At 32.4% G+C, this 15,682-nt stretch overlaps 4 protein-coding genes across 8 annotated transcripts; 2 read left to right on the top strand and 2 right to left on the bottom strand.

Annotated features, from left to right (window-relative positions):
- The first annotated feature begins 707 nt into the window (after positions 1-707).
- LOC124922493 (DNA polymerase I, thermostable-like) lies at positions 708-8,572 on the top strand. 5 transcript variants are annotated; one of them, XM_047463227.1, is made up of 16 exons: positions 708-984; positions 1,086-1,314; positions 1,418-1,497; positions 1,689-1,727; positions 1,927-1,945; positions 2,579-2,632; positions 3,658-3,785; positions 3,854-3,922; positions 4,629-4,714; positions 4,875-4,984; positions 5,862-5,912; positions 6,537-6,595; positions 7,056-7,100; positions 7,327-7,401; positions 8,004-8,129; positions 8,316-8,572. In XM_047463227.1, exons 1-15 carry the CDS (start codon positions 829-831, stop codon positions 8,118-8,120), a joined length of 1,317 nt encoding a protein of 438 aa, XP_047319183.1. In that variant the 5' UTR covers positions 708-828; the 3' UTR covers positions 8,121-8,129; positions 8,316-8,572. The 5 variants fall into 5 exon arrangements, with proteins under 5 accessions (XP_047319183.1, XP_047319180.1, XP_047319182.1 ...); XM_047463224.1 differs by having other exon boundaries at positions 8,306-8,572; XM_047463226.1 differs by having other exon boundaries at positions 8,293-8,572.
- On the bottom strand, positions 8,302-9,235 carry LOC124922494 (CASP-like protein 1B2). Its single transcript, XM_047463229.1, has 3 exons — positions 8,832-9,235; positions 8,621-8,747; positions 8,302-8,547 (listed from the first exon to the last, which is right to left on the bottom strand). Exons 1-3 carry the CDS (start codon positions 9,059-9,061, stop codon positions 8,302-8,304), a joined length of 603 nt encoding a protein of 200 aa, XP_047319185.1. The 5' UTR covers positions 9,062-9,235.
- Positions 9,236-12,075: 2,840 nt separating this feature from the next.
- LOC124922489 lies at positions 12,076-13,869 on the bottom strand. Its single transcript, XM_047463220.1, has 4 exons — positions 13,728-13,869; positions 13,127-13,356; positions 12,695-12,961; positions 12,076-12,598 (listed from the first exon to the last, which is right to left on the bottom strand). The coding sequence occupies exons 2-4, from the start codon at positions 13,325-13,327 to the stop codon at positions 12,332-12,334; spliced, it is 735 nt and encodes a 244-aa protein (XP_047319176.1). The 5' UTR covers positions 13,328-13,356; positions 13,728-13,869; the 3' UTR covers positions 12,076-12,331.
- Positions 13,849-15,466, top strand: LOC124922490 (peptidyl-prolyl cis-trans isomerase FKBP16-3, chloroplastic). Its single transcript, XM_047463221.1, has 7 exons — positions 13,849-13,965; positions 14,234-14,502; positions 14,621-14,704; positions 14,769-14,818; positions 14,914-14,962; positions 15,061-15,135; positions 15,233-15,466. Exons 1-7 carry the CDS (start codon positions 13,938-13,940, stop codon positions 15,353-15,355), a joined length of 678 nt encoding a protein of 225 aa, XP_047319177.1. The 5' UTR covers positions 13,849-13,937; the 3' UTR covers positions 15,356-15,466.
- Positions 15,467-15,682: the final 216 nt, after the last annotated feature.

The following is a 15,682-nucleotide window of genomic DNA, read 5'->3' as shown; positions in this document are numbered from 1 at the left end:
TTATTTTAATATTTATGTAATATATTTTATTTTAATATTTATGTAATATATTTTATTTCAAGTTCCCGTAATGTATTCTATTTTATTTTAATTTATAATAATTATTTAAATTATTTAATTTAGTGTATTTAATTTGAACTATATATATATTATATTTATAGATTTAAATAAAAATAAAACATATGTGTTATTTTATTTTAATATTTATATAATATATTTTAATTGAATTAATTAATAGTTTAAAAGTGAAGATATTAATTAATAGTTGAAAAAGAGAGAGATGAGTTAATTAATGAGTTTAGAGAGAGAGAGGGAGAGTTAATTAGTGGGTTAAGAAAGAGAGAGTTAATTAATATTGTAGAGAGGGAAGGTGGATAGTTTGAGAATGAGAATAAAAATGTGGGTAGTTTGAGAAAATTTGTTTGAAGAGTGGGTAGAACCGGAAAGGTCTACCACATCATTCAATTTTTCTCAATCTTTATTTTTAAAAAATTCCATGGAACAAGACTGGACTCTCATCTAATATAAAATATATATATTTTTAAAAATAAAATAAAAATCTAAGATAAAACAATAAAAAGGTCTATTTTGAAGAAAAATAAAAATAGAAGTTAGATTTCTCTACGAATTAATTTTAAAATATTCAATTAATAAATAAAAAAAACCTTCCATCATAATAGAATTTAAAAAACAAGTAACTGTATTTATTTTTTCAGTCAAATAATCACAAAATTCCAAATTAACACCCAAAACAGAAGCTTGTTCTCATCCGGTAGCAGCGCCGCCTCGCCGACGTCGCCGTTAGCAGCGAAGCTGGCCGTAGATGGCATGAGCTCATGGCATGCAATCTCTTCTTTCTTTATCTCTAGACCTATGCTGCCTTTCTCCACCAGGAATTCCTTCATGATCCATAGATCGGAAACTACGTTATGTTGTCTCAAGAACCCCATTCGAGCTCATTCCTCACTCTTACACTTCATAAAGGTTCTTTTTTTCCTTTATCTGTATTCTAGAGAATGTGAAATTAGTTCCAAGTTACAGAAATTCAGTCTTCATTTATCTGACCTGTGTTTGACGGTCTATAGGCTTACAGAAAGCTTTATGGCAGCTCGAATTCCAATATTTTCGCAACTTCTGGTTCAACGCCCAGAAATTTGAGAGTACGTCATCGAAGCGATGCAATAGCTACTCAGGGTGAAGGTTTTGAAAACACTAGGTCCAAGGATAAATCAATGATATCTGATTCTTCAAATGGTAGAGTTATGCTTATTGACGGGACATCAATTATTTATAGATCCTACTACAAGCTTATCGGTATGTTTAATTCCTTATCTTTGGATAGAGAACTTCTCTGTATTTTAAACTTGTTTTGATTATTGTGTTTCTGTATATGGGTTTTTGTTGCTCATATTAACAGCAAGATTGCATCATGGCTACTTGCCACTTGCTGATGGAAATGGGGATTGGGTCCTGACCATATCCACCGCTTTAACCCTTGTGAGTATTTTTTTCATATTATTTTCTCTACATACCCATCTATACACAGGCTTTCAGTTGCTAGAGGAGATCAGACAGAGGAGAAGTTGCTTGAAAATGATGAATCTTTCTTATCTCTATACTCTATAGTATTTCTTAGTAATCACGGTGTAGTTCAAAGATTTCTTATATCTATTATCTATTCTCTGCAGATACTAGATGTTCTTGCATTTAACCCTTCACATGTAGCTGTAAGTTTCTCTCTCCCTCTGTTTGGCACATGACATTCTCGTAAAATAAAAGAGATGAGCAAAGTTGTGCCAGATAATTGCTCTTTTCTTGTTCCTTATTATCGTTCTTCTTTTTTATTTCTTTTTGTTTTGTTAATAACCACAAACTTAAGATTGTTGATCCCTGTTTATTAACAGTTTCTTCCCATTTTCTCTGTAGGTGGTGTTTGATCATGATGGTAAGTACTATGAATAAACATAATTTTGAGGCGTTCAGTTCATTTTGTTGGTGTTTTCTTGTGCTTTAATGTTCTTTAATCGTTGCACATATCATTTGTCTACTGCATTTATATGTTGGATTTGAGGTGAAAAACAATCAATTGTTGCCCCTAATTAAGCTAAATCCGTCCCACTTTAGTTGGAAATGAATTAGGCCAACAATGTTAACTAGGTATCTGATGCTGATTATTGTGTATATGTCATAATAAAAAAAATGGTCTCTTCAGTTTTTTCCTTTTGCAATTAGTTTTGAATTGAATTATTAAGATGGCGACATCTATTATGTACTCCAGAGTACATAAACACAAACATAAGCTATTGTTCATAAACACAACTTGCTAGAACAATCATGCTGCTAGGAGGAGAGTTTTTGTGGTCTTATTTGAAATCCACCATCAGTTAAGAGTTCACTTGGGAGTTGTGGGACCCTATGCTTTGGTTCCATTGAATTGTATTATCTGTTGATTTTTTTGAACCAGTGTATGAGTTAAAGGTTGAACTAATTAAGTGATATATGCACAAAATATTATCCGGGTTTCAAACAGTACGATGATTCAACACTATTATGATAAAAGTACGTTTTTTTCTTTCAGGAACTCCATTTGGTCAAACTTCTGCTTCCTCCAAACAAAGTTTTATAGCAAAAGGTATGTGGTTCTAGTATTTTGTGCGATGAATTAAAAGCTCGGTAATGTGAGTTGCTCATGAAGGATTTCTCTTGCCTGTCATGCCTAGTACCACTCTGGATTGCAATATACCACTTATCTTTTTTTGGCTCAGACAGGTGTAATGAAATGAATGTGAGTAGAAAAGTTTTAATATGTATCAGAGATGTAAATCTAAATAAAAAACATGCATGTCTATTCCAAAAGGCCATCGACATGGAAAAAACAACACAAATCACCTGCATGATCATGGAGTGCTGTATATGTTAACAATTTTTGTTGTCGAGAAAGTACCATTTTGTTATGCTCGTTCAATTGTTAAGTAGAGATTATAACAGAAATAGGATGAGAACATGGAAGGAAGGAGATGAGAAGTTGAACAATGGGTGGCTAGATGGGACTCAGTCTACTGAACTTTCAGTTCATCCACATCATTTATGTGTTCAATTTTTTTTTTCACTTCTTACACATTCACGTAATCTTTGATCTTACTGACGGGATCTTTGTAATATCGAGTCAGCAATTTCCTGCATCTTTTTCTCCATCTTTATCTTGACTTTTTTAAATTTTATTTTAAAATACCGAATTGCACTGGAGCTAAACAATAAATATGATTTTACTAGCCAAGTAGGTGATATCTCCCTTCCTTTTCTCTCCATTTGTGATGAGTTCATATTTAGAATGTTTAGAACTAGAAAGCATTTCCATTGGTACTATTATCTCTTCTTAGTTATGTCTACATATTTTCACATACGCTTGAACTTTGACTTTGTTGATACAGTCATTCCATCACCTATATGTTGCCATTTTATTTCCTACTCTCCTTTTACTGAACTACTCTGTATCTGTCCATGATTTACCTTTATATCATTCTAAACCAATCATGTGTGTACTGAGATATCAGATGCCTTGAAATTACATGATTTTGTAACATATTTATTGCAATTGTGAATTTGATTTGTCTGATCTTAAGTTGCTGCTAATTATGTTTCCTTGTCATGTTTAAGGTCTAAATTTTCGCCATACGATGTACCCTGCATACAAGAGCAATCGCCCCCCTACACCTGATACCATAGTTCAGGGACTTCAGTACTTGAAAGCATCTATCAAAGCTATGGCTATCAAGGTCATTGAGGCAAGTATACTGAACACATATTTTTCACTGTTGACAATGGGAATTGCTTACAGACTAGCCTAAAATAGGTTCCAGGAGTTGAAGCCGATGATGTTATTGGGACATTGGCTGTAAGAAGTGTTGATGCAGGGTTTAAGGTAGCCACCATCTTTACTGTTTTCCATATTTAAGGAGTGCTTACAGTTCTTGATATACCTTTGTCTGCACTTGAGATCATGGATGGATCTAGAAATTAGAGTTGGTGAGTTTGAAAACAATTTGGGGTGGGCTAAGAAAATAACGGAAAAATTATTAATAAAACGAGTGGATGAACGTAGGTTTTGCCATTTTTTTTAGAATTAGAGAAGCAAATAGTGAATTAAATTAAATTTTTTATTTTCAGGGTGGGCTGAAGCCCACCTGACCCCTAACATAGATCCCCCTGCTTGGGTTAATTATTTGTTCCTTGGAATTAGTTCACCTTTGTCATAAATTGGTACTTCCCATGAAACCCTCTTCTTGATTTACAATTTGTAAAGACAAACGGTACTCTTATTACAGCACTCTAACAACAACTTAAACCTCATTGCACTCAAATTGGAAAAGAAAAGGCTGGGATGGAGAACTAAGTAATTACAAAATGTTCTCATTGGCTTAGGCAAAACCTTAATTTTGCTAAAGAAGTTTGTTGCCAGTTCACAATGATTTTGATCTATACTTTTTGAAACAAGGTTCAGAAGCATTCTGACTAACATGGGATTGACTTTAATCTTCATGGCCTTGGCATCATCTATTTTACTAGTAAATAGAAAATCCACTAAATCTAGTTCAATGTAAGTTGAGTTTGCACCTGTTTTCACTCAGGTACGAGTTGTATCTCCTGACAAAGATTTCTTCCAGATACTTTCTCCTTCATTGCGTCTTCTACGAATTGCACCACGTGGATTTGAGTTAGTATCCCCTTCAAACTTTGCCTTTGATTCTTTTATTAATATTTGATATATGAAATATTGTGATAGAGCATTTAAGGTTGTCTCATTAATCAACTTTTGGGTGTCCACAAATTTTACTTTGTCCAACTTTTTAACATGTTTCAATTCTCTTTTCCAGGATGGTTTCCTATGGAATGGAGGATTACGCAAAGAAATTTGGAACATTAAAACCTTCCCAATTTGTTGATGTCGTATCACTTGTTGGTGACAAATCTGATAATATACCAGGTTCTTTTCTAGGACCTTGAAGATTTATAGTTTTGAACCTTATGGTTCATTAGGGACGTTTCTGATTAGTCTTATGTTATACTCTGTCCATTATTTGGCCATATATAGCTTATAGGTATTATATACTTACTTTATAACAATCAATGTCTATTTTTTGTTATATGACATTGGAAATGGATAATAGACATTGAGTTGATGTATACGAAGATCATTGTGACACTTTATAGTCATTTTTGTTTACTTGCACCAAAAAAGTTCAAATTGCCAGGGAAGATTAACAATGTGTCAGATGGGCAGACTCATTTTGTGAGATCACTATTTTGTTACATAGTAATTGGCCGAGATAGCAAATTTAGGAGAGGTGATGTTACCCCCAATCTCTCTCTACCCCCTCGTAGAAGATAGTGAGCAGTGCCTTTTAGAGCCTGTATGGTTGTGTTTTAACAGGATGTTGAGGTGTAATATATGTGGCATTATGTAGTTGTCATGTAATACAGGGTGCGACATCATCATAACATGAAAATAGATGGTGTTAATGTTATTCCATTAGATAGACCTTTGAATTGATCATACAAATTCCAGCCTTATTTTAATTTCTTATACAAGTTCATTGTAGTTATAATGCTGAAAATAATTGAGCCCTTCAAATTTCTTGTGCAAGTTGGAGCCCTAGTCTGCTATTCCACCCTTTAAGTAATTTATTGTTATACAAGCATCAGTCTCTACTAGTTTACATGATTCATGCATGATACAATCCATTTTTGTCTGATGAATCAATCAAAATATGAGTTTGTGTACTATGAAAAATGTTATGAAATATGGAAATCTTTAATGAAAACCAGCAAAAATTTACATTTTCTTAAAATTTCTTATGCAGGAATTCATGGAATTGGATATGTTCATGCTGTGCAGTTGATCACAAAATTTGGTTAGTCATTTTGTTCTTGGGTGGTCATTGTGATAGTAATAGTTCATGCCCTTACTTGTTCCCAAGAAAATACCAATTTTCATAATACCTTGCTTCTGCCACATGGAAATTAGTTTTAGGATCAAATTGATCAAATGAATTCAACTTACGGAAGCTTGAGCAAAGTTGGTTGCTAGTGACTAATCTGTGGAACCTGTCATTGGGTGCTTGGCTTCGTAGATACATAAATATCTTTTCCTAAATGTCTGTTTATAAGATCTTATTTTTTTCATTTGTTCTATAAGCTCTTTCAAAATTTTCACGAAAGAAAGCTGTGAGAGGCTTTATTGGCTTGGTTTCACTTATCCTCTATGTATACTTGTTTGTAGATTCTCTTAGGGTGCTGTGGGGGTTAAAAAATGGCTAAACTTTTTGCTTCTAGCTGTACACATTTCTAAGTTCATTTTTTCCTTTTGAAAATTTGATCCCTATTAAATTGAAATTTTGCGAAATACGATTTGACGAATGTTCTCATTTCTTCTTTTATATAATTCTATGTAGATTTTATTTTAATGTTTCTTTTCTTTAGGAAAAGTCAAATTTACATTTCTGACTGAATTAGTACATTCATCTATGTGGTTATAGGCTCACTGGAGAATTTGTTACAACATGTTGATCTTGTTGAGGAAGAACGTATTAGAAAGGTCAGTGATTGCTGATAACGACTGATATAATCAATGCCTCATAATCATTATTTGGTTTTAGCATGATGAATCCCTTTTCTTAATGGCACTTATAAAATGCAATCCATGTAAGCAAGTTCTTGTGAAATTTATGTTTTTGGAGAAGTTATAATCTACTTTGGGCATGTCTTACAGATCTAAATATCCTTTACCAATTAAGCTTGAACCATAGGACAAATTCTTAATGACAAATCATTGATTAGTTGACACTCTCTGAGTAGTTTGGGTTTGACTTTATATCACACAATTTAGAGTGTTACTATATCTGCTAGGCTATTTAGTCTTTACCGACGCATTGAATATTAGTTGTAAAATATGAATATATATATTGCAGATTTTGAAAAATTAAGTAATTTAACCATTTGTTTAGTATACATTTTCTAACTCTGCCTTTTCTTTTTCCTTGTATTCCATATTGTAGTACTTGATTGAAAATGCTGATCAGGCCATCCTGAGCAAGAATTTGGTAATCCTATCACTTTTCTGATTTCTGTTCTGCGATTATGCTCTCTTTGATATGATTGTACTGACATATCATCAAATTTGCATCTTGTGGACTTTCAAACAACTAAATGGAGTGTTTACACTTCTGTAAATAACCCATCATTTCCTTCCTACAAGACTGCTACTTCAAGGACATGATAATCTTTCAAGTAATTCACTCTTAACACGTTTCTTGCAATATCTTGCAGGCTCAGCTGCGGTCAGACCTTCCATTTTACATGGTTCCATTTGCTATAGATGATCTTGTTTTTAAGAAGCCTGAGGTCTATCCCTTTCCATGTCCATTCACGATTGTTTCTTGAAGGATGAAACCCTCATTTCTGTTATTCATAAATGAACCTATTTGGAAACTAGTATTTTTGCATGATCTCGTTGGAAAATCACAAAAGTTAAAATTGAGATTGATTATTTTCTTTTCCATCTGGTATAAGAATTTTTCTGCAACGTGATCAAATTATTTTTAATTTCATGATCTAGATTATATTTTGATTGTTGTTGCTCTATTTGGTATACAAATTATTTTATAGATCATGATCCAAATTATAATCCCTGTGTAGTGTGGTGCTACGCGTATCATCTGCGGCAGTTGTGCCCGCTGCTGCTGTCATGGTTCCTGCCGCTGCCCTCCTAATTTTTTGCTTCATTTAGTATAGAGAATTTTCTCGATCATGATTAAATTATTTTCTACTCATTGTGATTTTTGTCAAATTTTTTAGAACAAAGATCAATCTGATATCATTGAAAACAAAACAACCCATATATGTTTGTTGGATAAAAAGGATGATTGGTTGGTTCTTATCATAAAAATATATGGTCAACAATTTAAAGTAGATTATCCAATTTGTTTCTCATTTTCCGTGTGCAGGATGACGGTGAAAACTTTAGGAATCTCTTGACGGCTATCAGTGCGTATGCAGAAGGATTCTCAGCTGATTCCGTTGTTAAAAGAGCCACCCATTTGTGGAAAAAGCTTGAAAGATGATACTAATTGGTAAGCATTCCAACTATATATTTTTTTTCCTTAACTGATTTCAATATGAGTACATGCCCTAGGGCTACAAATAGACAAACCCACACATTTTTTTGTTGTTGTAAATTTTGTACATTCATGTGAACCATTTGAACATAGATGGTCATAGGATTGGACAATGAAGAATTCTCTTTCAGGGAGCAACAGACTTCTTAGGAGGAAATTCGAGGGTTCGGAGTTTAGCAATAGATAAAGCCGAGATGACAATTAACAGAAGAAGCCCGGCAAAGGAGGCAATTAATGCACCACCAGCATGGTCACAGAAGGTATCAAATTTGTCGCAAATCTTGTTCCACATGGTATGTTTATTCCCATTCTTCCCCAATTCACCCATGAAAGCTGCTGCACTAGCCCCTCCTGATACCAGTGCTACATTAATCTGAATAAAAAAAAGTTATTTCATTCGAATATGCCCAATTTAATTTTGCTGAAATGTACATAACTGTCCTTACCATGTCTAGAATTGCAATGATTAGATACTGAGCCTGAAAGATCTTGAAACTCAGTAAGTTTCCAAAAGTTATTGATAGGATCAATAAGTTATGAAGACTAGCAATGCCATTAGCTATCACAAAGAAGCTGCAGCATAAAATAAAATCTTATGTAGTAGTGCATAGAGTTAGATATATTGATAGATAAATAGGTAAAGAGAGTTAGTTATACACAAAGGCTGGCGTGTGTTGAAACTTGGCAGTAATAGTGGCAGTTATAGGGGAACTTCCGATGGTGGCGACAACAATAGTTCTAGTTTGCTTATTTAAGGCCATAACTAATGTCGCTGAGGCAGTTGCGGAAAAACATATCAATCTAAGGAATGGAACTATCCAATTCTTGCATTTTGTTGTTTCTTTAACTTGACTGCTTTCTATCTTTGATTCGCCTCCTTCAGCCATGGATGAGTGTTTTTGTGTGAGAATAGTTAAGATTAGATTATTGGGTTTTTAATTTATAGACATATGATATGGTTAGAAGTGGTGGATTACCTAAGGAAAACTGAATATTAGCTAGAAGTGAGTTTGAGTGTGATCATGTCTTTTGTACTTTTTTTAAGTTTCCTCTTTGGTGGTTGAGAATAGTTAGGTTTTTGTTAGAATATTTTAATTTTCAATTTAAAAATAGTTTGACCAATTTCACAACCTTACTTGAGAATGGGTTTTGAAAATATATGTTTAGTTAGGCATATTACTTGATGTGGGTTAATTTATTTATAAACTAAGGAAAAAGAAAAAAATAATCATTTATGACATTAAAAATTTGAAAGAAACGCTACAAAATATTTATTTAAATATGTATTATCCTTTAGTGACCAGGGCCACTTGGGTTAGGCCCAGAAGACAACCTTTGAAACCAATAATAGGGCATGGTGTTGAGCTTAGCCCTCTCATAGCTAGACGAAACCGGATACATATGATTTTTTTGGTCTTCATCGGAAAGTACCCTTGCCGCTGCTGCCGCCCCAATATGTCCTCGGCTCAAAATTGCAACAATTACGACTATAACCATAAATTTGACAACAATTTTCCTTGAAGAAAACATTTGTTTTTTCCTATTATAATACAATTTCTCTTAACAGGAAACACACACACATCAATGAGAAGAGAAAAGATAGAATGTGGTTTAGCTAAAATTTAAGGTTTAGGGTTTGAATATGATTTGAGTTATTTATAGTAAATAAGTGGAATGGGGCTTGGCCTTGCACCGTACGGAATTGTGTTTGAAAAATTTAATTTTAAAGCGCCATGTTAACGTGTTGACTTAATAAACCAAAATTTTAACTTGTTACTTATTACTGGAGGACTGGTCCATACTTATTTTTCTTAATTTAGTGCGAAATTGGGGGGCCTTTGTTTCTGCCGGGCAATGAGGAGTCGTCAGTCGGTCGCACATCATACCCATAGTGCCCCCACTCCTATATTACTTGGGACTTATTTTTCCATTTAGTGGCCCCATTTGAAAACAGGGTTATGAATCAAACTGAGTTTGAATTAAAATTTCTTCATAAAGTTTTTATTTTGTCATTTTGTTTCATTTGGATGTATGAATAAGACAATGTTTTTAGACATAATTTAGTGTTATATATATATATATATATATATATATATATATATATATATATATATATATATATATATATATATATATATATATATATATATATATATTTACATATTTATATTTACATATTTATATTTTTAAAGGAACTAGAATAGTACCACTTATAAATATTTTCTAGAATTGAACTAAATATATTTATAAATACATGTCTAATTAAATTAGGTTTCAGAAAATTATTCAATTGATGAGATATGACTAATGGGTAGGGACGAAATTGGTATTTTAAATCGGGTTTGGGTTGGACACAAGGAGGAGAAAAAAATACCCAATAGGGGTCGGAGATGGGAGAGTAAGCGAAATTAAAATTTGATACCCGATTGGGTCGGGATGGGAGGGTCTGAAACCCAAATCAAATTATATTAATATTAAAAAAAATATATTTTTTTATTAAGGTTTAATGTGCCATTTCAAATATTTTATGACTAATATTATTATAAATATGTTATTTATTTTATTTTTTTACATCCTATTACAATTTTTTTTTATATATATATATTTTTTATTACTTTCATCTCTAACTCTTCTTTTAATAACAAAATATTATTTCTATTTCATTATTCTTCTCTATCTTCATTTTCAAATTTATTTTAAAATTTTATTATAACTTTTCTTCGACTCTAATAACAACAAAATATTTAACATAAATATATAACGTTAATTTCTTTTTTAAACATTTTAATATTATTAATTTTAAAAATATTTATTATTTAATAAAGTTATATTTCTTTTTTAACCTTTATAACTTTATAAATATTTAATCGGGTAATAGGGTACTGTCAGATCGAGTACCTGACGAATTGTTAGAGACTCACATATCGAGTACCTGACGAATTGTTAGAGACTCAAATGACGAATTGTTAGAGACTCAAATGACGAATTGTTAGAGACTCAAATGACGAATTGTTAGAGACTCAAATGATGGATATGCAAGCATTGAAAATAAGTATTTCACTATTCGACTTAAAATGGACTCCAAATCAACTCTATCAACTCTCATTAAAATGTCCATAAATACATAAAATTTATTATTAATTTTTTTATTCACTCAAATTGTTTTCAAATGACCCAACATTTTTTTTTATTGGCGATCAATTTTATGTTTTGTATTTTCGAAAGATAAAATTATTTCCTACCTATAACAAGACCCTTGATTTTCAGTTTTGTAAGATTTTTTTTTTGTTAAGGTTTATTCAATTATTTTATTTGAAAAAATTATAAATTATTTGAGATTTTTTAAAGATAAATTATAAAATGTATTTTGATATATTTAAAAATATAAATTTAATAAAAGCACAGTAATATTATTTTGGTATTTTAATTAATAAATTAAATAATTAAATTTATACATTTTGATTTTTAATTCAATATATTATTCAAATAAATTTCAAATTGTCCTTTTTCCATATTGTTTGTCCAAAAAGTTAGAAGTGACTTCCAGCGCTGGTGATGTATTGATAATAATAAGAATGCAAATAACATTATTTATCAATGGACTTTCATATATAGTATGTTTTCAATTTTGTTTTTAATAAATCATCATTTTATTAATCTTTTTGGTTAGATAATAACAAAAATACAAGAGCTTAGAACTTATTTGATGTGGGGTTATTTAAATTTTTAAAAAAAATATTATTTGATAAATTATTTAAATTTTTAATTGATTAAATTCTTATAATATTGTCTTTATATATTTAAAAGTTAAATTTAATACAAAATTAAAATAAGGATATTTTGATTTTAATTTAAATAATTAAATAGTTGAATATACAAACACAACATCAAAAAACTCTTATTATCAAATATTCTCTTCTTGTTCAATATGATCCAACAAAAAACAGATAAATCTCCCACATGGGGGCATGAGACATTGTTGAAAATCAAATGCACTATTATGAGTACATCTCTAGACATTCGAACTGTTTGAGTTTCTCTAGCGATGAATAATGTTTTCCATTCTAACCGCCACAAGCTTCGGATCTCGAAACAACTAACACAATATCTAATTAAGATGAACATAATCCAAAAGGAAATATGCCATTTTCTGAAAATCAGTCATCAGATTTTGATTTCATATAGGACTTAAGGATGTACTCGTATTTCTCGATGCTGTCATACATTGTGGGCGTCTGCAAAATAGCGGTTTCCAGCCAATTTTCGACTACTACCACCTCCTCCTTACGGGTCACGTTCTGATAAAATGAACCACATTCGAGGAACAAGCGCTTGAGTCTAATACTCTTCTTTCCACTGAAGATGAATTTGATCATGTCTTGGAATAACCGAGTTATGTCCTCTGCTTCTATTATGTAAATATACTGCAAACAAATCAAAGTGTTAACTACAAAAGATTAAACAATGTTCATCAATTTTCAACAACATAATTAGAAAGAAAGATTTCAGATTTATTTTACCAGAAATATAAAACCCAGAGTTGCCAAAATCACTTGCACAAATTCATCCACTATCCCAGCAATGCCACCTTCCTCTGACTCCCCAGAGCTTCCACCGCCGCCACCTCCACCACCACCACCACCAGGACTGTTTCCACCCTTATTTCCATCATTATCAGGAAAGTACTCTTGTTTATCGATCTGTTGCCTAAGTAAATCTTCTATTGATTGTTCCTTCTTCAGCCTTCCCATTGCATTCTCTATATTCTTCCAAGGAGATGATGATGCCTGCAACAACAAATTCCAAATACAAAGAAATTGATTCGGCTTTTACATTGTTATTAACTCATTCATTTTCAACCATAAACCATTCATAAACGCAACACAACATACTGTTCTTTTTTAAAAAAAGGTTCATCAACTCGTATTCAAAATCTAATTGATGGGTATTACCTCGCTGGGATTGTCTGGTTTCTTTTTGTCACCAAATAAGCAAACAGGCCCAAATCGCTTATGAACCGAGACAGCATTCGTCAGCCTTAACGATGCTTTGGGGGTCAGTCTTAACGATGCTTTGGGGAGTCGATAACCACGATTAAGTGTACTGTTCTTATTCAAAGATGGTAAGCAAGCAATTGCTTGAAGGCAACTCATGTTTCAACAATATATCAGCTCAAATTTTACTGCACATCAAAAAGAAATGATTATAGATTAATGTTCATCAAAGGCAACTCAGGATCAATTTCAATAGCATATGTAAAAACATTAAGAACATCCCAATTGGCTGTGTTAGAGTAAAATGGAAGAGTTTATGAGTACGTTGAATCTCAATTTCACATAAGCAGCTGTAATTGTGAATCTTTTCAATGGTTCAGTTCAGTTGATGCCCATGGCGATGGAGTTCCTGATTCATACCCACTTCACGTTTCTACCCATTTCACGTTTCTACCCACTTCAATCTCATATTGGTCTCACTTTGATTCGATTGTATTGGCGAAGTTGAAGATTTACGAAAAGAAAATGTGCAGATATACTATAAAGGTTATAGATTTACCTTGTATTTTAATCTTGAAACGCTTCAATGGAGGCTTTCTTCGAAGAAGCGAACATGACGACGACGACGGAGAAGACGAGCTAGAAATGAGATATGTTGCCGTTTTAGTTTTAGGGTTTGATTGTTTTAGTAATAAATATTTTTGACGAAAATACCCATATATATATATATAAAAGCAACCATTCATTTCCTTATCCATATCCGTTTGACATGGCTTCCTCTCTCCTGCTTCCAGTGGGTAATCTCTCTTTCTTTCTGCTATTGAATTCAATCATGGAATTCTATTGAATACATTTTGCATTGATGGTTGTATAATTGTATTGAATCAAGCTTAAGATTTCCTGATATAAATTCAATCAATGTGCAATTCGAGGTTACTTTTTAGATACTTCCATTTGTTCAGCTTAGGTTCATATCATTATCACTATTAGAGTGTGTTTTTTGACCTTTATGATAAAAACCTAGCTATCATGGATTGATGTTTTCTTTGTTTCATGTGGAATTAGGTTGTGCATTTTCTAGAAATTTTAAAGCTAAGCATTCTGCAAATGTGGGAACCAAGTCCAGGAGTGTAGTAGTTGTGCAATGTTCATCTTCTTCTTCAAGAACTGATAGGGTTTGTCGAAGGGGATTGATAGGGTTCATCACTATGTTTGGTGCTTCAAGTCACTTGCTCTATTCTAAGGAGGAGGATGTTGCAGCTGAAGGAGCTGGCCTGCCTCCAGAGGAAAAACCGAGACTATGTGATGATGATTGCGAGAAAGATCTTGAAAATGTATGGTGAGATTACTTGCTCTTCTTCTTCTTTTTCGAATAATCTAATAATAATCGGAAATGAGAAATCATCTGAAACATTTTTTTGTTACACACTTACTTGATATGATCATGAAAAGGTAGCAATGGTAACTACAGAATCTGGGCTGCAGTATAAGGACATTAAGGTTGGTGCAGGACCTAATCCACCAATTGGTTTTCAGGTATTTCAATAATGAATTGAATCGACGACATCCCTATAGCTATATTAAACACGATTATTGACAGGTAGCAGCAAATTATGTTGCCATGGTACCATCTGGGCAGATATTCGATAGGTGAGGGGCGACAAAAGAAGAGGAAATGTGTGTTTCTTTTAGCATTTCACTAAATATGTTGTCTTATAATGGAATGTTTTTGAAACGGAATGCAGTTCGCTAGAGAAACGACAGCTCTATATCTTCAGGGTTGGGTCTGGTCAGGTATTATAAGGCTTTGAAACCCAATTCAAATTAAGAATTTTCATTTTTTTTTATATTATGAATGAATTTTTGTTGTTGTTAACTATCAATATTATTAGGTGATTAAGGGACTTGATGAAGGGATTCTCAGTATGAAAGTTGGAGGAAAAAGAAGAATTTATATTCCAGGGCCAGTAAGTTTGCTTTCAATTCATAACTAAACTGCTGTTAACTTTTTTACAGGTTGGATCTCTGATTTGTGGGTCTTGCTGATTTTATTTTTGTTATTAGTTGGCATTTCCGAAAGGTTTGACTTCGGCCCCTGGAAGGCCACGAGTGGCTCCAAATAGCCCGGTTGTTTTCGACGTGAGTTTGGAGTATATACCAGGTCTTGAAGAAGAGGAAGAAGAGTAGGATAAGTGGATAACTGTATCTCTTCTTTCTATCAACTCCCTGTAAAAAAGATGCTACTTAATTTTTAAACACAAGATTGATTTAAACGAGAGGTTTGAGGTTGGTTGATTATGAAATGAGCAAAAAATTAATAAATGTATATAAAAATAAAAGTAGACCAACCTTTGATTTCTCCAGTCTTCTTTATTGTCAAACTACTCATGTCAAAATGAAAATTATTGAAAAAGGTCCATCCCCAAATATTTTTACTTATTCATTCATAACAATACATAACCTTACACTTTGTACATGAAAAACCATCTTGATAGAAAACATCCTTTCTACAAA

This window comes from Impatiens glandulifera, chromosome 1, assembly GCF_907164915.1.
Source record: "Impatiens glandulifera chromosome 1, dImpGla2.1, whole genome shotgun sequence".
NCBI classification, from domain to species: Eukaryota; Viridiplantae; Streptophyta; class Magnoliopsida; order Ericales; family Balsaminaceae; genus Impatiens; species Impatiens glandulifera.
The sequence above is the reverse complement of the archived record's forward strand: the minus strand, read 5'-3'. Positions and strand labels throughout refer to the sequence as shown.

Coding starts and splice junctions, on each gene's coding strand:
- LOC124922494 (XM_047463229.1), bottom strand. CDS start 9,061: ATGGCTGAAGGAGGCGAATCAAAGATAGAAAGCAGTCAAGTTAAAGAA. Junction 8,748..8,831: donor CAACACACGCCAGCCTTTGT/GTATAACTAACT, acceptor TTTATGCTGCAG/CTTCTTTGTGATAGCTAATG. Junction 8,548..8,620: donor TCATTGCAATTCTAGACATG/GTAAGGACAGTT, acceptor TTTTTTATTCAG/ATTAATGTAGCACTGGTATC.
- LOC124922493 (XM_047463227.1), top strand. CDS start 829: ATGAGCTCATGGCATGCAATCTCTTCTTTCTTTATCTCTAGACCTATG. Junction 3,786..3,853: donor TGGCTATCAAGGTCATTGAG/GCAAGTATACTG, acceptor AGCCTAAAATAG/GTTCCAGGAGTTGAAGCCGA. Junction 4,715..4,874: donor ATTGCACCACGTGGATTTGA/GTTAGTATCCCC, acceptor TCTCTTTTCCAG/GATGGTTTCCTATGGAATGG.
- LOC124922490 (XM_047463221.1), top strand. CDS start 13,938: ATGGCTTCCTCTCTCCTGCTTCCAGTGG. Junction 14,503..14,620: donor GCGAGAAAGATCTTGAAAAT/GTATGGTGAGAT, acceptor GATCATGAAAAG/GTAGCAATGGTAACTACAGA. Junction 14,705..14,768: donor ATCCACCAATTGGTTTTCAG/GTATTTCAATAA, acceptor GATTATTGACAG/GTAGCAGCAAATTATGTTGC.
- LOC124922489 (XM_047463220.1), bottom strand. CDS start 13,327: ATGAGTTGCCTTCAAGCAATTGCTTGCTTACCATCTTTGAATAAGAAC. Junction 12,962..13,126: donor AACCAGACAATCCCAGCGAG/GTAATACCCATC, acceptor TTGTTGTTGCAG/GCATCATCATCTCCTTGGAA. Junction 12,599..12,694: donor CTCTGGGTTTTATATTTCTG/GTAAAATAAATC, acceptor ATTTGTTTGCAG/TATATTTACATAATAGAAGC.